The 24587-nt window shown below is 42.3% G+C and overlaps 1 protein-coding gene across 1 annotated transcript in view; it reads left to right on the top strand.

Annotated features, from left to right (window-relative positions):
- epha8 (eph receptor A8) overlaps positions 1-24587 on the top strand; it is a gene marked incomplete at both ends in the record, with an annotated part of 275829 nt that overhangs the window by 243271 nt on the left and 7971 nt on the right. The window contains 2 exon segments of the mRNA XM_084315587.1: positions 156-346; positions 1567-1725. Of these exon segments, the coding sequence (XP_084171713.1) occupies positions 156-346; positions 1567-1725 (350 nt within the window).

Genomic DNA, 24587 nt, shown 5'->3' on the forward strand with positions numbered 1-24587 from the left:
TAACAATAATACACATTAAAACACCACTAGGAATACTATCATTTCACTATAGTTCATTTTTGCACCGGGATGGCAACGCTTGCGTTCTGCGTGCCGCCCTGCTGCCGTGTACGCCGTCTCATCCATTATCCGTCCTGTTGTTGTTGTGTGTGTAGGTGATTAAGTCCGTGGAGGAGGGCTACAGGCTGCCGGCCCCTATGGGCTGTCCCGGGGCCATGCACACGCTCATGCTGGACTGCTGGCAGAAGGACCGCAACGAGAGACCCCGCTTCTGCCAGATAGTCACCGTTCTTGACAAGCTAATCCGCAACCCGGAGAATTTAAAGTCCATGGATACGCTCTGCAGGTAGGCGGGCCATCGGAAACGTCGCCAAAGTGTGGATGTATTATGTCACACGGTCACACTCTGAGTTCTGTAAAACAGTTCCCCGACCAATTGATCAAATATTGGTACATGTGATTTAGTGGATTAAGCTGGGGAGTCACAGAGGGGGGGTGGTTGGTTGCCCGGCACGCAGGAAGTCAGAAGATGATCTCTCGGACAGTACACAGCGCTCGGGTTGTTAGGGGGCTAAGTAATTGTCCATGGCGCAAGGGAGCCCGGCAGAATAAATCCAATCTCATCTCCAGAATAAATCCAATCTCATCTCTCCGACTCCCAGACACGAGCGCCGGGATATAAAGTTAAAGCCCCCGAAGTTTCCCCTCAAAAAAAATAAAAAAGTTCCCGGGGCAGAAGGAGTGAGCGGTCGTGTTCGTTTTCCAATAAGCTCATCTCTGATAGACGCGTGCCGTGCGTTAAGTAAAAGCCTAGCTGCGATATTGACATTGATCTGCGGGGAATCACGCCGTGTGAGCGGGGGAGGAGGAAGAGGACGCCCTGGCTGGGGGAGTGGACCGCTGTAAATTGCTCAGTTCAGATCCCGGGACCCGCAGAGTTACCGGTGCATGGCTGATGGAAGGGTGGGGGGTTAGTAGAGGAAGGGGGAGAGGAGGAGGAGGAGGAGGAGTGTCAAGGGTGTTAAGGATTTCTCTCTGTATTAATCTAACCAGCCATCCCGCAACCACAGCTGCCACCCGCTCTCTATCATGTTAACTGCTATTGATTTCCTGCCTCTGCTGTTACTGCATTCCAGAGCCTCTCTTTCTCCCCTCTCTCTCTGTTTTACACACTTTTTGATCTCTTTTCTGCCCCTCCAACTCTCCACGACTCCCCCATTCATCTCTCTACCTCTCTATTTCTCTCTGTCCTGCTCTTTCTCCATTCCGCTTTCTCCCTTCCTTCCTTCCTCTCCCTCTCCCTCCCTCTCTCCCCCTCCCTCCCTCTCTATCCTTCCCCCCTCTCTCTCCCCCTCCCCCCTCTCTCTCCCCCTCCCTCCTCTCTCTCCCCCTCCCTCCATCTCCCTCCATCTCTCTCTCTCCCCCTCCCTCCATCTCTCTCTCTCTCTCTCTCTATCTCTCTCTCTCTCTCTCTCTCTCTCTCTATCTCTCTCTCTCTCTCTCTCTCTCTCTCTCTCTCTCTCTCTCTCTCTCTCTCTCTCTCTCCCCTCTTTCATCATGTGCCAGGTTAAACAGCCCTCCTCTGATGGAGAGAGCCATCCCAGACTTCAGTAGCTGTAACTCAGTGGATGAGTGGCTGGACACCATAAAGATGGGGCGCTACAAGGACCACTTTGCAGCGGGAGGATACCACACTCTGGGCCACGTCTTAGGCATGAAGCAGGGGTGAGCGACGATGGTGGTCCCGGGGGGGACGGGCCAGAGTTACTGCAATAAACCCTTAACGGGTTTTTCAAACACAGTGTTCAATTGTCTTCCCACAAAATCATCTGCAAATAAAATCACTTGTCCATCGGTCAAGTTAATATATAATCATTACTGTTGATAAATAATAAGTTATTTTACTACTAATTGGCTACTGTCCTTCCAGTATTTTAGAAAGCAAAATATATATGCTGACTAGATCAGGAAAACAACTGTAACAAACAAAAACAAGACAAGTCAATAAGATAAGCTCAGATATGATATTCCTTTATTGATCCCCTTGGGGAAATATTATTTAAAAAAAAACATTTAAATTACCGTTACGCATATAGACTGCCCTTTCAACTGAAAAATGTCAGGATAGAATCAAAATATTAGGTAAAGAGAGAGAGATGCCCCATATTCCAATGCAGTTTGCATGGCCTCATCAGCGTGCCTCTCCGCGGACCTATATATTTTATGCATAGCGCGGGTGGTGATGATGATAGAAACCGCTGTGGCGCATACAGTTGAATACAAATCGAAAAGAAAATGCATTTATATTAAACAATACAGAATATACAGCACTTCTTGGGGTCTGTAGGGTAAGCACTTATTCCCTCCCCCCTAAACATTTATGGAGATGTATGGGCCTTTTAAGTCAGTGATAAAAGTGTCTTTCAAGGATAAGTGAGCTCCTGCACTGATTATTATAGTTCAATATTTAATATTTGATCACCAAAAACCCCCAAAAAGCATAAAAAGCCCCCCCCCCCCCCCCCCCCCCGCCCAAAAAGGGCCCTTAAAAATCGGGCTTGTGCGCTATGAGTGCTCGGTTAAAAGAGACACAGGTATAGTGCCCTTTTCAGCCAGTGAGCACCTGCCCCTCTAAAGTCCTGTGCACGTCCCTGTTTAGGTGGAAGTCAGACTATTAATCATTTCACCATCTCCATTATTGAGAGTTACAACCTCCCTCCTCTTTACTGCACCTTTCTACTCGTCATCTGATCCAGTGCAGGGAAGTCACAGAGGGAGCGCTTCACCGCTGGCTTCTCTCTATATCTCTGATTGTTTACTTGATGTATGCAACTTAAAGGAACATGCCAACATTTTGGGAAATTAGCTTACCGTCTTCCCCAGAGAGAGACAAGAAGATAGATACCAGTTTCCTCTCTGTGCGTTCAGTAGAAAGCTATCTGGCTGTACGTTAGCCTAGCTTAGCACAATGAATGGAAGCGGACAGTGCCGATTAGCCTTCGGGAGAGGTGTTAGTTGGACAATGCCTATAGGCTAACCGGCACTGTCTTCCATTCATTGTGCTAAGCTAGGCTAATGTGCAGCCAGATAGCTTTCTACTGAACGCACAGAGAGGAAACTGGTATCTATCTTCTTGTCTCTCTCTGGGGAAGACGGTAAGCTAATTTCCCAAAATGTTGGCGAAAGTCCCCCCAGAAAACTGCGCGATCAGGAGTCAAACTAACAATGCTTGTTGTGAGGGGTGAGTGTAGCGACTCACCACTAGACTAAGCCACCGACCCTGATACAAATACAGCTAAATTATATCAAACGTAAATATATTACATATACAATACGTAAATATATTACTTATGGTTATGTAAGGGATAATGTATAGCTACGAGGTCATTGTCGCAAAATAATTGACCGACACAGAGTTTAAAATACAGAGGCGCAGCGCCGAGGTGTTTTAAACGTCAGTGAAGGTCAATTATTTTGCGACAATGATCGAGTATAGCTATACATTATCCCGCTTATTACATGGCTAGATCAATTGCAGACGCAGTTGTTCTGTGGCTCTGTCAGCCCAAATAAAGTGATTATTATTATCGGCAGCCGGCAGGTCTGTGGTCTCTGGTCTGATTGCATGACTGAGTGCAGCTGTGCATATGCTGAGCTGCACTGAGGCAGTGTGTCAGTGCTGCTTGATTGCGAACAGCTGCGCACAGCGGTCATTATTGTCCCACAGAGGTCCGTTATTGTGTGATAACGGACCTCTGACGCGCGCTATTGACCAATCACAAGCAAGCATTTCGGCGAATGTGAAAACGCCATGTAATAATAGCTACATAACGTACATTATGTACCTTTAAAAAAAAAGTATGTAAATGTTTTCCTGTGGTCAAGATTAGTACTTTATTTACATTTTCTGCTGAGACCGTGTTGCAATGTGGAATACCTTCCCGTGATCTTCCTTGTGCATTAGACAGAGAGAAATTTGCAGGTACATTACACTTGGGAGCTTTGTCCGCCTCCATTCTCAATGTGTGAGACTAACTCGAAGAGGTTTACATTCACTACCGGTTGCCAGGTTGGGCAGGAATAATTAAGCATACTGCATGAAGGATATTATACATTAGTCTCTCAATCTAATCTGGCAACATATGTCCCCCATAGAAAGCCCGACTTAGCTCGTGTCACTATGCTACTCAATTAAAAACCTTTTTGTGGGGGAAAACGGGAGATTAACGGGAGACATGATCGAAAAGGAGCACAGCGGGGAGAAAGGATTAAAATAGAAAAAAAACGCAAGAAACCTGTGAAAAACAGGAGTGTTGGCAGGTATACATGCTTGTGGACAATCTTAGAAGCAGTACTGGAAGGAGATGAGTGGTGTGTGCCTTATGCCAGAGTCCTTTGCACTTATGCAGAAGGAATCCTCTCCATGGGACCCGCGTCACAGCTGGGCATGAATAGCGTGACAGATAGTGTAAAATCAATTAGCCTGACGGATACAAAAAAAAGCCTGACATCAAAGTGTAAAATCTCCATAGTGGGAAACTTCTGGCTATAGTAGACGAACAAGTCACGAAACTAAGAGGAGGCTTTTGGTTTTCTTTATTAGATGAGATTAGATTAAAAAATGTATTGTCATTATACAGCACAAGTACAGCACAACGAAAAGAGGTTCGTCATCCAACCAGAGTGGACATGTAACAGTAAAGTGTAATAGTAATATACAATGAACAGGTGGTTAAACTGGGTATAAAATTTGTACTACTGAGTAATAGTGCTAATCAGATGTCTACAGAGTTGTAGTATTATTGTACATTTTACCGAATTATATGGGTTATATGCAGGTGTATATGTAGGTATATAGGATTATATGCAGGTATATTCAGACAGATTTATTATCAGAGTTATAGGCGGATGACTCTGGTCTGACACGTCCCCAGGTGAGCTTGCGGGTCCAGTCAGACAGGGCTCTTAATAGACAAGAGAGAAGGGTTAGGAGGAGGGGTGCTGTCGTAACTTCAGAAGTGGCTGTGCTCTGTTTATAATGATGTCACGTGCACGCTCTGTGTGCGACAGAACAGCTCCGACCAGCATTATGATTAGAATGAGTATTATGCATAAATAGTAGGAAACATGTTTGTATAGGAAATTACTAGTTTTAGTTTCGTTTTTGTAAATATTGCCTTGAAATAGAGAAGCTGAAAAAGGTAGCAGGATGTAGCCTTCAATATATAAAGAAATTATATTGTCAACAGATATGGTTGAAAAACAAGCAATGTTTTAAAGGTAATTGTAGATACAATATTGTAGTTACAATTTTCTTTTAATTGAATTAACTTAAACTAGAAAAGTAAATACAAACTAAATTAACAATGTAACTTACAGTTTACAGAAGGACAGTTTCCTTCTGAAGGACAACTTAAGAAATGTCTCATCCTTCCAGTCGGGACCATTTTGTCACATTCTCCACTTGCACAACCTGAAAGTAGGCACTTCCGGCTGACTTCCGGTTGCCAATGGTACTTCCTGTCCCATCCAAATACATTGGTTTTAGCTACTTTTCTCCCCTTATTTAAACAACTTTGTCGTCACAGAGAGGCAATGAAACGTTTGTATTATTATAGTATAGAATGTATTTAATAAGCAAACGTTTGTCAGCAGGGTTTTTGGGCTGTATTTCATGTAAAAACGTTTACTGTTTCCTTGCTATCTTTCCCGACCCATGTATTCATTCCATTCTAAACATAGCGTTAGTTTACAAAACATGACCTGTCTATATAACGTTGAGGAACAAATTATAAGTGTGTGGGTGTGTGTTTTTGTGAACATTGGACTGCAAACAGAAAATGCATCACAGTTACAGACAGTAGCTACTGTTAGCTGCCCTTCCGGATTAGCTTTGAGCTAACTATTTACATTTACATTTACATTTAGTCATTTAGCTGACGCTTTTATCCAAAGCGACTTACAAGTTCTGTACGACAAGCCATCAGGAAGGGCACAACTCTATCAGCTGAGCAACAATGTTCATCAAAGTGTTGAGTGCTACAGTGTAGGTTAGTTTATTAGGACAAGTGCATGACAGTACGGTTAGTTAGGGTTAGATTTTTTTTATTGTTTTTTTTTTTTTTATTGTTTTTTTTTAATTCAGATAATGGTTGAAGAAGTGCGTCTTTAGTCGACGGCGAAAGATTGGACGTGATTCGGCTGTCCTAACTGGGGTGGGTAGTTCATTCCACCATTGTGGGGCAAGGACTGAGAATAGGCGACTTCTCTTTGATGACCCTCCCGGAGCTTGGATAGGAGTAGGTCTGAGGCGGCCAGAAGATGCAGAGCGTAGGGGTCTTGAGGGTGTGTAGTTAGAGACCATTGACCGGAGGTAGGCGGGAGCGGTTCCCTTTGCCGCACGGTATGCTAGGTCGAGGGCCTTGAAGCGGATTCGTGCAGCAATGGGGAGCCAGTGCAGGTCCCTAAGAAGTGGGGTGACATGGGCCGACTTCGGTAGGTTTGAGATCAGGCGGGCTGCTGCGTTCTGAATGAGTTGAAGAGGCTTAGTGGCAGTGGCCGGGAGGCCAGCGAGCAGTGCATTGCAGTAGTCGAGGCGGGAGATGACTGTTGATTGGACGAGGAGTTGGGTGGCTTCTTTTGTCAGGAAGGGGCGTATCCTTCTGACGTTGCTCAGGAGGAATCGGCAGGTTCTGGTCGTCGCTGCGATGTGAGCAGAGAAGTTCAACTGGTCGTCGAGGACAACACCAAGGTTCTTGGCGGTCGGGGACGCAGTCACAGCTGCATTCTCAACTGTGATTGAAAGGTCGGTTAGGGGGGAGGATTTGGCCGGCAGGTGGAGCAATTCTGTTTTGCTTAGGTTCAGTTTGAGGTGGTTGGACGTCATCCAGGCTGAGATGTCGGACAGACAGGCCGAGATCCGCTCAGAGACGTGGATATCTGAGGGAGGGAAGGAGAGGAAGAGTTGAGTATCGTCGGCATAACAATGGTAGGAGAAGCCATGAGACGTGATAATGTTACCCAGTGATTTAGTGTAGAGGGAGAAGAGAATGGGTCCTAAAACCGAGCCCTGGGGGACACCCGTCCGCAGGGGGCGGGTGGCCGACAGGGTCCCTCTCCATGACACTTGGTAGGAGCGGTCATTGAGGTATGATGACAGCCATGTCAGCGCAGAGCCAGCCACTCCCATTCCTGCGAGGGCCGCAAGGAGGATCTGGTGGTTGACTGTGTCGAAGGCTGCAGATAGATCTAGGAGAATCAGGACAGAGGAGAGGCCTTTCGCTTTTGCTAAGTGAAGTGCCTCTGTGACCGCAATGAGAGCTGTCTCTGTGGAGTGACCAGTCCTGAAGCCTGACTGATTAGGGTCTAGGAGGTCATTCTGTAAGAGATAAGCAGTAAGTTGGTTGGATACAGCACGTTCAAGTGTTTTAGAAAGGAAGGAGAGAAGAGAGACAGGACGGTAGTTGCCTATGACGGTAGGGTTCAGGGTTGGTTTTTTTATGAGCGGCGTGACTCTGGCTTGTTTTAGGGAGGTGGGGACCACCCCCGAGTTGAGTGAGGAGTTGATGGTTGCAGTTAGGAATGGGAGGATGTCTGGTGCTATGGTCTGGAGGAGTGGGGAGGGTAGCTGGTCCAGCTGGCAAGTAGTCGGACGGTTTGACGTTACCAGTGTCAGGGTCTCTGCTTCTGTAATGGGAGAGAAAGATGACAGAGTGAAGGATGAGGTTCTCGATTCAGCATTTGGAATGGGTGGGGGTTGGGAGAAGGAGATGCGGATGTTCTCCACTTTTTCCTCAAAGAAGATCGCAAAGTCTTCGGCAGAGAAAGATGAGGGAGGGGGGGGTGGGGGGGGAGTGAGGAGGGAGGACATGGTAGCATGCAGTTTGCGAAGATTCTTGGCAGAGGCCTCGATCCTATGGTGGAAGAAAGAAGCTTTGGCATTAGTGATGGTTTTGGAGAATGTTAACAAGAGGTTGTGATATGTGTCGATGTCAGCAGTGAGGCGTGACTTTCTATACTTCCTTTCAGCTGCTCTCAGGACCTGTCTTTGTTCTCTCACTGGATCTGTCAGCCATGGACTGGGTGGGGAACGGCGGGCAGGTTTCTCAACGAGGGGACAGAGCTTGTTGAAGGAGGTTGCAAGGGCTGAAAGGAGGGTGGAGGTTGCCATCTCTGTGGAGAGAGCAGAGAAGGTGTCACTCAAAGGTAGAGCGGATAGTATGTCAGAGGAGAGGGTGGAGGGGGATAGGGAGGGTAGGTTGCGTCTGAGTGAGACTGTTTGAGTTGGGGTGAAGACCTTTCGGTTAAGCATGAGAGTTAGTGAGAAGGATATGAAGGAATGGTCAGATACATGTAGGGGAGTTACCGTGGTGTTAATGATGCTGGAGTTACGGGAAAATATGAGATCCAAGGAGTTGCCTGCTTTGTGGGTGGGAGGCATGGCAGTGGGAGTCAGGTCAAACGATTGTAGTAGGGAGACTACTAGGACTGACTGAGATGAGTCAGGCAGGTTGAAGTCGCCCAGTAGAAGGAGAGGGGTACCATCTTCCGGTAAGGAGCTAAGAAGCATGTCCAGCTCATCTGTGAAGTGATCGAGTGTACCTGGAGGGCGGTAGAGTGTAACAATGGTGAGATTGAAAGGATTAGAGACAGATACTGCATGATATTCGAGAGAGGAGAGTGACAGTTCTGGGAGTGGTGTTACGTTTGTAGCCCATGAAGGAGATGTCATGAGGGCAGTGCCTCCGCCCCGTCTGGAAGGTCGAGGTGTGTGAGTGAAGTTATAGTTTGTAGATAATGCTGCAGGTGTTGATGAGTTATTGGGGGTTATCCAGGTCTCAGTTAGAGCCAGGAGCTGCAGATTTAGACTATGGGCGTAGGCAGTAATGAAGTCAGCTTTCTTGACTGCTGATTGACAATTCCATAAGCCTCCCCGTACTGTGACAGGTGTATTAGTGGCTGTAGGAGGGTAGGAGAGATTAGCCGGGTTGCTAGCAAACTGGCGTGGATGGGTAGAGTCAGTTCTGGAGGAGCAGATTGTGGATATAGGTATGAGACACATTGTCTTGTCAAGAGTGGCAGGGAGGAAGTAGAGAAATAGCAGAGTGGGAGGGAAAGGGAGATTTTTCAGAGTGGAGTGTAAGATAGGACTAGGGTGTACTTAGCACTAGGTGGATCGGTGGATCTCTGTGCGGATAACTCCAGGAAAACTCCTCCTCTTTGTCCCTCTTTGTAACTATCTTTCCCGACCCATGTATTCATTCCATTCTAAACATAACGTTAGTTTACAAAACATAACCTGTCTATATAACGTTGAGGAACAAATTATAACGTGTGTGGGTGTGTGTTTTGGTGAACATTGGACTGCAAACAGAAAATGCATCATGCTAATTAAGGCTAATGCTGGCTAACAGAAGCTAGCGCAAGAAACGACGCCGCAAAGTATTGTTTATAGTGCATTTCTTGCCACCTTATAGCATTTGTACATTTGTATGACAGTCTATAATGCTCCCGTGAGGTTTATCCGGACGTTTTGGTGATGATTTTCACTATAAAATCATATTTCTAAATGACAGGAAGTTGATAAACTGGCCGGAATAGCTTTGAGCTAACGATCTTTGCCGATGCATTCCATTCTAAACGTAACGTTAGTTGTTCAAAACATTACCCGTCTATATAATTTGTTCCTCAACGTTATATAGACGGGTCATGTTTTGTAAACTAACGTTATGTTTAGAATGGAATGAATACATGGGTCGGGAAAGATAGTTAGCTCAAAGCTAATCCGGAAGGGCAGCTAACAGTAGCTACTGTCTGTAACTGTGATGCATTTTCTGTTTGCAGTCCAATGTTCACCAAAACACACACCCACACACGTTATAATTTGTTCCTCAACGTTATATAGACGGGTCATGTTTTGTAAACTAACATTATGTTTAGAATGGAATGAATACATGGGTCGGGAAAGATAGTTAGCTCAAAGCTAATCCGGCCTGTTTAACCACTAGCTTCTGTTAGATAATGAAGGCTAATGCTGGCTGAGCAAGGAAACTAACAGTAAACGTTTTTACATGAAATACAGCCCAAAAACCCTGCTGACAAACGTTTGCTTATTAAATACATTCTATACTATAATAATACAAACGTTTCATTGCCTCTCTGTGACGACAAAGTTGTTTAAATAAGGGGAGAAAAGTAGCTGGGACAGGAAGTACCATTGGCAACCGGAAGTCAGCCGGAAGTGCCTACTTTCAGGTTGTGCAAGTGGAGAATAGTGAGAGCTCCACAGCTCAAGCAAACCCCCACCAATTGGTACAGGGCTTGTATTTTGGTTTGGCTATTCTCGTTCTTTGTTATGCTATTGCTATGCTATTGTTATGCAAAGACGAGTAGCTACTGTATGTGAGTACCGGTACTTGGCGCACGGCACGACGAGTCGAGTGAAAGTTGTGAACGCATTTTTGTGTGCACGTGCGTGCATGTGCATGCGCATGCTTCTGCTCAGAAAAGTGGTGGAACGGCGTGGTACCGCGTGGCATGAGCACTGCACCTCTGGTTAGGAGGAGGAGGAGGAGGAGGAGAACATGGGTTGGGGGCTGGATGGGGCTGAAGGTGTGAGACGTCTGTCTCTGGGATGGGAGAGGATCCATGAGGGCGGGGGGGGAAGGGGATCATTATCCCACACCATCTTCTTCCATGCCCCAGTCCTACTCTGAGAAGCCCTCATCTTCATATAAGCAGGTCGAAGTGTGTATACTGTACTCCCCCTTCCTAGTAATGAAACTAGTTTGCCGCAATTGAGTTGATTTCTTGTGGTGCAAAAACATCTACGGTGCCACCTTGACGCTTGATTTATCTCCCGCTGTCGTGCTGCTGGCATTCAGTGCCAATGTTAATCTCCCCTAACAGACGGTCACGCCGGTTCCGTTCATTTGTTTACCTCGGACAGCACCCTGGCTGTTCTGACGCTGACCCCCCCCCCACCGCTCCTTCCTTTTCCACTCCCTGGTCCAGCCTCGGTGTCTGCCAGCGCTGGGCGTCTAATCTAGAACTACATGCGTTCTGATGATGAGTGTGTCTACATGCACACACACTGATATTTATTTAATTCATTAATTTAAGGTCAATTGAGAACAAATTCTTACTCACAACGGTGGGGCAGTAGCTCGGTAGTTTAGAGCAGTCGTTCCCTGTTTGATTCCCACTTCTTCTCCCGGGCCAGCGTGTCGAAGTGTCCTTGAGCAAGACACTTAACCCCTAAATGCTCTCGATGAGCAGGTTGGCACCTTGCATGATTTGCCTCTGCCGTCGGCATGTGAATGTGTGAGTGAATGGGTAAACAAATTTGAGGAACAAATTGTAAAGCGCTTTGGATAAAAGCGCTATATAAAATGCACCATTTACCATCTACAACGAGGGCCTGGCGAGAGGACAAAAGGGAAAGGGGACAAAAAAGTCTAATAAAATAGAAAAGAGACAGACGATACATACATCACAGAGGTAAGGGAGATAATTAAAACACACTTCAAACAAACAACCAAATATAATTACGAGGTATGTAATACATGAAGCAGAACAGACTACAGTTAAAAGGCTGGGTGACAGTTGCAGGTGTGTGTATGTAAACAACTCTGTGATAGAGTCCTTAAAAGTAGTAAGAGTAATACAAGTATTATAATAAAAGTATTATTTTCTTGTGAAACACTGGTTTTATTTTATTTCATAATCGTATGGTTATAAACAGCAACAAAAAGGGAGACAGAAAAATAAGTAAATAGTAAATAATAAATAATAATAAACACTACTATTTTTATATTATTCAGGATTGTCAAATGATCTGTGTATGAGTTTCCATATCCCATTTACAAAAGCCAAGATAAGCTCATAGCCTGACTATGAGAGACACATAATGGGATATGATATATATATTTACTGGGATATTGAGGCATGTAAACACTACTGTTGGGTTTTGCCGTCTGCGTGAGTTCTGTTTCCATTTTCACTGTATTCTATTTACCCATGGAATATTCATCATCTCTCTACGAACTCGAGAAACAGTCTCATTTTTACTTCTCTCCATTACCGGAGATTGCCCCGTCTTTAACAAATGTTACAGTAGTTGTATACGGTGTGTGCTTTAGCTGATATCAGCCTACCTTACCAGTCATTGATGTTGAAAAGGGGGTGGAAAAAGTCCATGGCTACGTTAATAATAATAATAATAATAATAATAATAATAATAATAATAATAATAATAATAATAATAATAATAATAATAATAATAATAATAATAATAATAATAATAATAATAATAATAATAATAATAATAATAATAATAATAATAATAATAATAATAATAATAATAATAATAATAATAATAATAATAATAATAATAATAATAATAATAATAATAATAATAATAATAATAATAATAATAATAATAATAATAATAATAATAATAATAATAATAATAATAATAATAATAATAATAGCTTCATTTTCATATAGCGCCTTTCAAAAGACCCAAGGTCGCTTTACATAGGGGGAGAAAATAACAAAAGTAACAAACATACTGTAGTGGACAGACACAAGTACAAAGTGAGAAATTAGGGGTTAAAGGCCAAGTTGAAGAGGTGGGTTTTGAGCACCAGTGTCCGTGGATCGCAGGGACCGTGACTGAGTGTAGGGGTGGAGGAGGTCAGTGAGGTACTGAGATGCCATAGCGTGGAAGGATTTGTAGGTGAGCAGGAGGGTTTTGTAGGTGATGCGGGATTTGATGGGGAGCCAGTGGAGGTGGATGAGGGTGAGGGTGATGTGTTGCCAGGGTTTGGTGCGGGTTAGAACCCTTCACACGTTCACACTGCAAACCTTAGTGCTCAATTCAGATTTATTGCTCAGATCCGATTGTTTTGTTTGGCTGTTGACATTCTTTTATTAATGTTCCAGTGTGAACTGGTCACACTCCTGAACTGACCCGCATGCTCAAATAAACAATAAAAAAGATGGTCTGGAGTCCCAGTTTATGGTTTAACTTCTAAGTTGAATGCAGTTAAAACAAATCAGACCTGTATCTCATTTAGGACCACATATGAAATCTGAGATGATCTGAGTCACACATGAGCAAAACAAATTCAGATTCGGGCCACTTTTGCCTGCAGTGTGAACGTAGCCCATGAGACTTGACAAGTTGTTTGAAAGTTGCTAGGCATAGGTAACTCATCCTTCTGAAAACCACTGAGTTGTTTATGTTTAGCTAACTCTCTGCTACAAGGCCCGCCTACGTCAACCTTCCACATTCAGTTGGGTGCACTTGTCATCGGCGTATTTAGACCACTATCAGTAGGGCACGTGCCCTACTGATGATCACTGATAAAAAAAATTAAAAAATTAACAAATGTTTTTTATTTTCCCTTTTTTAACATGATCAAATGATCATTTAACATGATCAAATAATTATTATAATATTTTTTACTTCGCTTTGAAATATTATAGTGAAATATTTTGCACTATCCTCCAACAGGCTCTTTTTTGTAAGTTGACTGGTTTGCACACCAATAATACAGTGCAATAATAGAATAATAGAATAGATCGTAAAATTATGCAATAGAATGGCCAGAGTAAAATAGTGCTACAGTACAATCAACAGCGGGGTGTATTAGAAGGCTATGGTGAAGAGGTACGTTTTTAGCTTATTTCTGAAAATATTAAGAGATCTAGCTTCCCTAATGTCCATAGGTAGTGTGTTCTATAACTTTGGTGCATAGTTAGCAAAGGCTGCATCCCCGATTTTCTTTAGACTGTGGCTTGGAACTTTCAATAGACCAGTAGTAGATGATCGCAATGTTTATACTTTGTATATAAGGAGGAGGACCTTAAAATCAATTCTAAATGTTACCTGAAGCCAGTGTAGGTTACTTACTTGTAACTTCGGGTTTGATCCAAGGAGTAAGTTGCCCCATATTGCTCTGTAACATTTCTCTTTTTGTTATAGGACCAACTAGTAGGATTTCAGTTTTGCCCTCATTTAATTTTAGGAAGTTGTTCGTCATCCATTTGTTTATTGCTAAGAGACAGGCATTTACAACATTTACAACAAGCGGTGCAAGGGGAAGGCTAAGAGAATTATTAAGGACTCGAGCCACCCGAACAACTGCCTCTTTGAACTGCTGCGGTCAGGCAAGCGATACCGGAGTCTTAAGGCGAGCACAGAAAGACTCAGAAGAAGCTTCTATCCCCAGGCCATCAGGCTGCTAAACGAACAATAATCGCTAAACGAACAATAATCACTATGCAACAACCATCAAATGCACACAGCACACACACCCACACGCACACACTCACTCAAACAAACAACACACTGCAGCACCCACTCTCCACACTTTAGATCACACAAACACACTTACACTTTATATTTATTGATAAAGGATTTGCACTACAACTCGTACACCTACTGTGAATTGTACCTAAATTGCACCTCGTCCCATTTCTCCATTTCTGCCTTGCACTATATAGTATTGTATATTAGTACACAGCACAGTATTGTATATTGTATGGTAACTACGTCTATTCTGCATCGAACATTGTACATATGTCTAAACTGAACACTGTGACCTCATTTTTTTACTTCTAATTTTACTATGTTATTTTATTTCATACTTATCTTGTCTTGCACAGTCTCTGGAGCGCAACAGTAAGAAGCATTTTGTACAAAAGTATTCTGTACTTCTGTATGACAACTATTAAAGAAACTTGAAACTTGAAACTTGAACTTGAAATGGAGTTTATAGCTGTGTGATCATTTGGTTCAGCGGAGATGTACAATTGTGTGTCATCTGCGTAACTATGGAAAAATACATTGTGCTTTCTAATGATGTCTCCTCAATGTTCAATGTTCAATGCAATGTTCAATGCAAGTAAAGCACTTTAAACTTTAAGTATGACTAAATGCTTTCTTGACTATATATATAGTAACTGTTCCAAAATGCATAGATTTCTATGTATTTTAGGGGTTTGGGGGGCTAGCTCTTTTTAATATAAATGTCAGATTGTTTTATTTATTTCATAGATTTCTATGCATTTCAGGAGTTTGGGGGGCTGGCTTCCCAAAATAATTAAATAACATAACCCTAACCTAACCCGCTGCGCCCACCCGCGTCATATACTTTTGTGCCCCCCTGTGCCCCAGTAGAGTGCTGGGTCTAGATACACCCCTGGCACTTGTTATTAATTCTCGGGTGCTGCACCACTTTGGCTCGCTTGTAGTGGAGTAATACAGTAACATTAGTGAAAATACACGATACAGTGATTTCCACAAGGGTGAATTACCTATGCCTAGCAACTTTCTAGTTTCATGCATACTTTCAACCCTTTTCAACATCAATAGCAGTGTGAAAGGTACAGTATGCTGGGATCTACCAACACATACACTTTATACACCTATGAACACAACATTGTTTAAAGAAAGGGATGGTAGACTGATAGGCTGGTATTAGTATGATTGTATAAGGTATAGGACTTCAAGTTCAACATGCCCAGGGCTTCTTTGCTGTAGCTTTCCTTGCTAACCCTATCAACCACCGTCTTTGTGTGTCGTGATGATGACAATCACCTTGCTTAGTCAATCATCTCGCTTAGTTGATCACCTCGCTTAGTCGATCACCTCACTTAGTCGATCACCTCGCTTAGTCGATCACCTCGCTTAGTCGATCACCTCGCTTAGTCGATCACCTCGCTTAGTCGATCACCTCGTTTAGTCAATCACCTCGCTTAGTCAATCACCTCACTTAATCAATCACCCCGCTTAGTCAATCACATCGCTTAGTCAATCACCTCGCTTAGTCAATCACCTCGCTTATTCAATCACCTCGCTTAGTCAAACACCTTGCTTAGTCAATCACCTCGCTTAGCCGATCACCTCGCTTAGTCGATCACCTTGCTTATTCAATCACCTCACTTAGTCAATCACCTCGCTTATTCAATCACCTCGCTTAGTCAACCACCTTGCTTATTCAATCACCTCGCTTAGTCAATCACCTCACTTAGTCAATCACCTCGCTTAGTCAATCACCTCGCTTAGCCGATCACCTTGCTTATTCAATCACCTCACTTAGTCAATCACCTCGCTTAGTTAATCACCTCGCTTAGTCAATCACCTCGCTTAGTCAATCACCTCGCTTAGTCAATCACCTTGCTTAGTCAATCACCTCGCTTAGTCAATCACCTCGCTTAGTCAATCACCTCGCTTAGTTGATCACCTCGCTTCGTCAATCTGGGTTTCCCCACTTGGGCCACGAGGAAGGAGTGGTTTTAACACTTTGGGTGCCGGCCAAAAATCCGGAAAATGACTGTGGGTTGCCAGGATTCCTGGACGATTCTAGCATATCTCATGATCTTAGCGGAGCTATTTCTATATTTTATATTATAACTATGGGGAAATGGTTGGGCTCATTTGAAGACGACAAGTTGATGTACACAATGCAAAAAACCGTTTGTTTCTGCATGTCTTCGTTCGTTCACAATTACAAGTTAAAAAACGTCAACAAAAGATAAAAGTGGAGGTAAATTATTTAGAACAGAAGTTACAGGCACTTTTATGAAAGGTGTGCCGGCGGGGTGATAATAGGTACTGAACGTGTTATAAAGCAATTTAGACTGGGATGGATGGATGGATGGTTTGATTGATTGATTGTTTGACAGATTGTTTTATTGGTTTGATTGATAGAATGTTTTATTGTTTTGTTGATAGTTTGATTCATAGATTGATTTGTTTGATTGATTGATTACTTTGTTGGTCATTTGATTGATAGAATGTTTGATTGTTTTGTTGATAGTTTGATTCATAGATTGATTTGTTTGATTGATTGATTACTTTGTTGGTCATTTGATTGATAGAATGTTTGATTGTTTTGTTGATAGTTTGATTCATAGATTGATTTGTTTGATTGATTGATTACTTTGTTGGTCATTTGATTGATAGAATGTTTGATTGTTTTGTTGATAGTTTGCTTGATAGAATGTTTGATTGTTTTGTTGATAGTTTGATTCATAGATTGATTTGTTTGATTGATTGATTACTTTGTTGGTAATTTGCTTGATAGAATGTTTGATTGTTTTGTTGATAGTTTGATTCATAGATTGATTGGTTTGATTGATTGATTACTTTGTTGGTCATTTGATTGATAGAATGTTTGATTGTTTTGTTGATAGTTTGATTCATAGATTGATTTGTTTGATTGATTGATTACTTTGTTGGTCATTTGATTGATAGAATGTTTGATTGTTTTGTTGATAGTTTGCTTGATAGAATGTTTGATTGTTTTGTTGATAGTTTGATTCATAGATTGATTGGTTTGATTGATTGATTACTTTGTTGGTCATTTGATTGATAGAATGTTTGATTGTTTTGTTGATAGTTTGATTCATAGATTGATTGGTTTGATTGATTGATTACTTTGTTGGTCATTTGATTGATAGAATGTTTGATTGTTTTGTTGATAGTTTGATTCATAGATTGATTTGTTTGATTGATTGATTACTTTGTTGGTCATTTGATTGATAGAATGTTTGATTGTTTTGTTGGTAATTTGCTTGATAGAATGTTTTATTGTTTTGTTGATAGTTTGATTCATAGATTGATTGGTTTGATTGATTGATTACTTTGTTGGTCATTTGATTGATAGAATGTTTGATTGTTTTGTTGATAGTTTGATTCATAGATTGATTTGTTTGATTGATTACTTTGTTGGTCATTTGCTTGATAGAATGTTTGATTGTTTTGTTGATAGTTTGATTCATAGATTGATTTGTTTGATTGATTGATTACTTTGTTGGTCATTTGATTGATATGCCTGGCGCTAATGAACAAGTACGTTTTATAACTACTGGTGTAGGTCCAGACAACATTATTATAAAATACAGAATACTTTACAATGCAAAAAACTTGAAACTTTGATGCCATGAACATTTTTATTGTAAAATATGTTCAATAAACTGGGTGACAAGTCATCAGTACCAACCATTGTTGCTGTGCATTATATGCTGGTAACATTCACAGTATAGGATTATGGTAATTTACCAAGACAATACCTTATAAAAAGTGAACACTGGAGGATAATCAACCATTGTTTCAGTGCATTTAGGAGTTTGTTGGTAACATTCACAGTATAGGATTATGGTAATTTACCAATACAATACCTTATAAAAAGTGAACACTGGAGGATAATCAACCATTGTTTCAGTGCATTTAGGAGTTTGTTGGTAACATTCACAGTATAGGATTATGGTAATTTACCAAGACAATACCTTATAAAAAGTGAACACTGTGATGATAACCAACCATTGTTTCAGTGCATTTAGGAGTTTGTTGGTAACATTCACAGTATAGGATTATGGTAATTTACCAAGACAATACCTTATAAAAAGTGAACACTGGAGGATAATCAACCATTGTTTCAGTGCATTTAGGAGTTTGTTGGTAACATTCACAGTATAGGATTATGGTAATTTACCAAGACAATACCTTATAAAAAGTGAACACTGGAGGATAATCAACCATTGTTTCAGTGCATTTAGGAGTTTGTTGGTAACATTCACAGTATAGGATTATGGTAATTTACCAATACAATACCTTATAAAAAGTGAACACTGGAGGATAATCAACCATTGTTTCAGTGCATTTAGGAGTTTGTTGGTAACATTCACAGTATAGGATTATGGTAATTTACCAAGACAATACCTTATAAAAAGTGAACACTGGCTGATGATAACCAACCATTGTGTCAGTGCATTTAGGAGTTTGTTGGTAACATTCACAGTATAGGATTATGGTAATTTACCAAGACAATACCTTATAAAAAGTGAACACTGGAGGATAATCAACCATTGTTTCAGTGCATTTAGGAGTTTGTTGGTAACATTCACAGTATAGGATTATGGTAATTTACCAAGACAATACCTTATAAAAAGTGAACACTGGAGGATAATCAACCATTGTTTCAGTGCATTTAGGAGTTTGTTGGTAACATTCACAGTATAGGATTATGGTAATTTACCAAGACAATACCTTATAAAAAGTGAACACTGGAGGATAATCAACCATTGTTTCAGTGCATTTAGGAGTTTGTTGGTAACATTCACAGTATAGGATTATGGTAATTTACCAAGACAATACCTTATAAAAAGTGAACACTGTGATGATAACCAACCATTGTTTCAGTGCATTTAGGAGTTTGTTGGTAACATTCACAGTATAGGATTATGGTAATTTACCAAGACAATACCTTATAAAAAGTGAACACTGTGATGATAACCAACCATTGTTTCAGTGCATTTAGGAGTTTGTTGGTAACATTCACAGTATAGGATTATGGTAATTTACCAAGACAATACCTTATAAAAAGTGAACACTGGCTGATGATAACCAACCATTGTGTCAGTGCATTTAGGAGTTTGTTGGTAACATTCACAGTATAGGATTATGGTAATTTACAAAGACAATACCTTATAAAAAGTGAACACTGGAGGATAACCAACCATTGTTTCAGTGCATTTAGAAGTTTGCTGGTAACATTCACGTCACATGAACTACAGGGCATATCTTACTTGGTCTCTCGCATCGATGACTGCATTGTCCATTGATAAATGGATGAAGCGCCAGATGATCTGTGGACCAAAAAATATCCAATACATGCTTCCAAAGTATATAAATAATAGGCCAATGGACTGCATTAGAAAAGTGTGGTATGTTACCTACAGTATATACTTTTTTAAACTGGGTGACTGTCAGCAACCATTGGTTCTGTGCAAACGGTAAAAATGAGGGGGGAAAAAGATAAATAAAAAAAAACTATATACACACACAATGCAAATTATGAATGGAGTCGATACAGCTAGATCGCTAACATAACGTCTCATCTGCAAGTGGTCCAAACATGCCTATGCAATATCGACAACCGTGGCCCAAATACATGTGTTCAACGCATTTGTCTTGTACAGAAAACAGTGCAACTACCCATACACTATACTATACTATACTATACTACAATATACTATACTATACTATACTACACTATACTATACTACACTCAGCTAGCTATACTATGTACCGGTACACATGGTTCTGTCTGTATCACACAATGATGGATTATTTAGAAGTAATCTGTACTTCTGTGTGCCGGATTATTTAGAAGTAGTCTGTACTTCTGTATGACAACTAATAAAGAAACTATTTAGAGAAATCCCTCTTTGTGTGGTACAGAGCGAAGCATTTGTCACGATGCAGGGGGACTTTGCACGATGTGCAAAAATATCTGGTCTCACTCCTGATGCCACGCCTACTGCAGACACGACATTTCCTACACGGTAGCTTTCTCTTCGGGGTGGCTTTGTATGCAACCATTACATGCTTCACAAAGCCACCCACTAATCTGCTCTGCGGGTCCCCCAGTGGGGCCCTAGGGTCGACACGCCCCACCTGCTCAGCCCCTGCCTCCTCCTCATCCCCACCCCCTGCCTCCTCCCCTGCCTCCTCCCCTGCCTCCGCCTCCGCCTCCATCTCCGCTGTCACCCCAGGAATCTTCTTCTCCTTACCGTCTGTGTAGGTCCGCGCCACAGCCCTGGTGAACCGGAAGAGGTTGGAGTAATGCCCTTGTGGGTGCTTTTTTTTGTACAAGACAAACGCGTTGAAGATACATATTTGGATCAGATACATCACAAACTTTTTGGTCCACTTTCCAGTCTTACGTGTAACCGGATAGTACGATATATTCTGATCCAGCTGATCGACGCCGTTCATGAATTTATTGTACTCCAGGATTGATGATGGCTTGAGCATCTCCACCCTCAGCGCTTTGCCCTTCTTCTGCTTCTTCCACACCATCGCCTTTTCCATAGTGTCCTCGTGGAAGCTGCTGATGGTCTTCACGATTCTCTTATCGCGCCATGCCACGATCAGGACCTCCTTGTTGTTGACCGCAATGCGCTCCCCCACACCGATGTCACGTTTGGTAATGTTCTTGATGATGGCTGGCTCGCCCCGGTGCTTCCTGAGGGTACCACAGACGTCGGTCCTCAACTGTCGGAGCCTGGCGGACATACGTACCGAGTTGTAGAAGTTGTCCATGTAGAGCGTATAGCCGGCCCCAGACAGACGTCCAAGCAGACCGACGACCGTGTCCCCCAGGAGCGAGCCTTCCCGACAATATGGCTTAAATGAAAAGCAATATCCTGTGCGTGATTCGCACAGGAAGTAGGACTTGATGCCATAGCGGGTGGGCTTGTTGGGGTTGTAGACCCGGAAGGTCAGGCGGCCTCGCCATGCCATCACCCCCTCGTCAATGGCGAGCTCGCGTTCAGGCTGGTACAGCTCCTTGCACCTCGTGTTTACATGGTCGACTACAGGGCGTACTTTGCACAATTTGTCTCTAACCTCCAGGGAAGTATTGTCCGCAAAGTGGAGGAATCGCCAGATCAATTGGAACCTGTTGCGTGGCATGGTATCAGAGTAGTACGGTGTGTACATCATGTCGTCAGTGGTCCACATCTGGTCCACGCGAGGCTTCCGCAGGACACTGCTAAGGAAATGGAGTCCGAGGAACTTCTTCAGCTCCTTCAATGTGAGGGGCTTCCAAAGCAGTGCCCTGCTACTGGTTAGCGTGGGGTCCAGCCGGGCAATGGACTGCTCAGCGTAGAGGTTGGACTGGGCAACAATAGAGTTCAGAAAAGCATCTGTCAGGAACAGATCCATCCATTTCGCAGGCCGGTAAGATCTGAGTGCCTTGGCGTCCTGGAGCAACCCCGGTTGGGCTGTGAAGGGGATCCTTTGAGGCACCCAGCCCTCACGAGACCAGGCATTCTCCTCTTCCTGACGGATCGCAGCCCTGCTCTTCGCTCCTCCACGACCTGTCAATTATACAAATATACTATAACACCCCTACTGTAGACATTCATATGCCACGTAGTTACAAACTGTGTGAGTGAATGAGTGAGTGTGTGTGGGGTTCAGATGTCAGAGCTGGACGTGGTGTGGGGGTCAGAGGTCAGAGCTGGAAGTGGTGTGCAGAGTGAGGCCAACTTACCGCTCTTAGATGTGCGTTTCCGCCCTGCAACAGGTTCCGGCATGTCCAGACTAGCATCCAGTTCTAGAATCACATGATGTAATACATTACACTAGGGCAACGCATTGTCATTGTATTTACCACCATCACCACCAGACCAGGCCCTGCAGCAGCCAGTCACCACCAGGCCCAGGCCCTGCAGCAGCCAGTCACCACCAGGCCCAGGCCCTGCAGCAGCCAGTCACCACCAGGCCCAGGCTCTAGCAGCAGCCAGTCACCACCAGGCCCAGGCTCTAGCAGCAGCCAGCTACCACCAGGCCCAGGCTCTAGCAGCAGCCAGTCACCACCATGTACAATTACCTGCAGGAGTAGAATGTGATCCTATGTCGTTGCCAGTCTCAGCGTCACTATCTGCAGGGTCTGCGCCAGAATCTGAATTGGATTAAATTCATTCAGTAAGTAAGTCTCACAAAACACAATAGTAATACATTTACACATACATAAATGTAGTTAGTACATACCCAAGCATGTTGGTGTATTGGCCCCGGATTCGGTTTCGGAGTGTTCTGCTGTGTGAACACAAAATAAATCAGCGGCCATCAAAGCATGTACATGTGTGTGTGTTGTAATCAATGGAATTTTACATATGCTACACAACCATGCATTTAAATATAGGCCTCGCCATGTGTCCATGCCATTGTGTATGTGTGTGCTGTAATCAATGGAATTTGCATATAGAGGCCTCACCATGTACTGCGAAGTTCAAAGGTGTTGGAGAGGATGCATGTCTTTTGATCTTGTGTGTGTGTGTGTGTACACACACTGCACACACACACACACACATACACACACACATCAAATGGCATGGGGTGAGGCATCTACACACACACACACACACACATCCATGTAACTAAATGTAGTGGCCTGTACATGCCTACTATATCCTATATCAGGGGTGGCCAACCCGCGGCTCGCGAGCCGCATGCGGCTCTTTGCCCGTCAATGTGCGGCTCTTCCATCCATAAAAAAAAATAAAAAAAAAAAAAATAAAAAAAAAAAAAATTATTTTTTTTTACTTTTTTTTTTTTTTTTTACTTTTTTTTTTTTATGTCACTCATTCCACAAGGACGTAGAATAAACATTTACAATTTTTTTTAAATGGTCCATTTGCATGTTCTTGGTATCTGAATCTAGGGACATATATGGATCAGTGTCAGAAATAGTGTGTCTGTTACTAGGCTTGAGTAAATTGTAATGAACCAAAGGAGAATATCAATTCTATTTAAAAAAATATATATATCTTTGACTGTAAATAACACCATGCTAAAATTGACCAGACCTGAAAATCTAAGCAAATGAATAAAGGGAAGATGATTAAACAGAAGGTTTTGTAGATACAGTACTGAATTCTGCCATCTTTTTTATAATGTAAATTTCTCCACCATTCTTCATCATATTGCAACACCGTTTTTTGCAAGACGTTCACAGAAAGGTAGAGAAACTAACTGCGTTCTGTTTTATGGCAATAACGTTCAGGTTTGTGGGAGATAATCCCAAAAAATAAGAGAAATTAAAAAGTAAATCCAGAAGTCAGATGATTGACAGGGGCTGGTGTGAGCTGGGTAGGGTAGTTTTTCGAAATTTGAAAGCCCTGAGTCTCTTCCTTCAAAAGACTACACTCACTTTTGGCTGTGCCACTTCCTCCTGTCAATATGCGCCGGTTTCCGACTCAATGCCCTGAGATTTCTATAATCTTATATTTCACTAATAACAGTTAAAATAATTGGTAAACAAACATAATGCTGAAAATATACACTTTTACTGTATATCTCGGGCTTTAGAGGTTAACCCTGTGAGGCCCAAATTAAAAAGAAATTAGCAACTTCAGAGGCCAGAGGGTGGGACATATAAACACATTTACTATCAAATAGCATTGTGAGGCTGAACAACAGGACCAATTGACTATACATGTGCTTAAAGGGGAACTATCTTATAAATGGCTTTTTTCAGTGTTTACCATTGTTTCTTAGCTATGTGGACTTATATTAATAGGATATATGTCTCTAATTCTCATATTGGCGAATTCTTCCAATTCTCCTCTCACAATATTCACCCTCACTGAACTGAGTCATCTGAAAATGTGCATATCTGTGATGTCAGAGATTTCTCAGCTGCATAATAATGTGGCAGTTGATGTGGCAGTTGGCACCAGGCCACACAGTGGTTGGAGCCCAGCCTCAAAACGGCTTGAGGTAGAAAAATGCGGTTTTTAGTACTTGATTAGAAATACAAAACAATGCATTTAAAAAAAAAAAACCTAGGTGTTCCATAGACTCACAGGAATTGTGTAAAAGTGCCCAAATAGTGAAAGAAATAGTAAAATAGTTCCCCTTTAAAAATTTTTAAATAAACATTATTTTTTTAAATGGCTAAAAGTGATTTTGTAATTTTGCAACCGTGGGTCTCACAGGGTACTTTTAACCCTGTGAGGCCCAAATAAAAAAGACATTAGCAACTTCAGAGGCCAGAGGGTGA

Source organism: Notolepis coatsorum, assembly GCF_963971535.1.
Source record: "Notolepis coatsorum genome assembly, chromosome: 6".
Taxonomy (NCBI): domain Eukaryota; kingdom Metazoa; phylum Chordata; class Actinopteri; order Aulopiformes; family Paralepididae; genus Notolepis; species Notolepis coatsorum.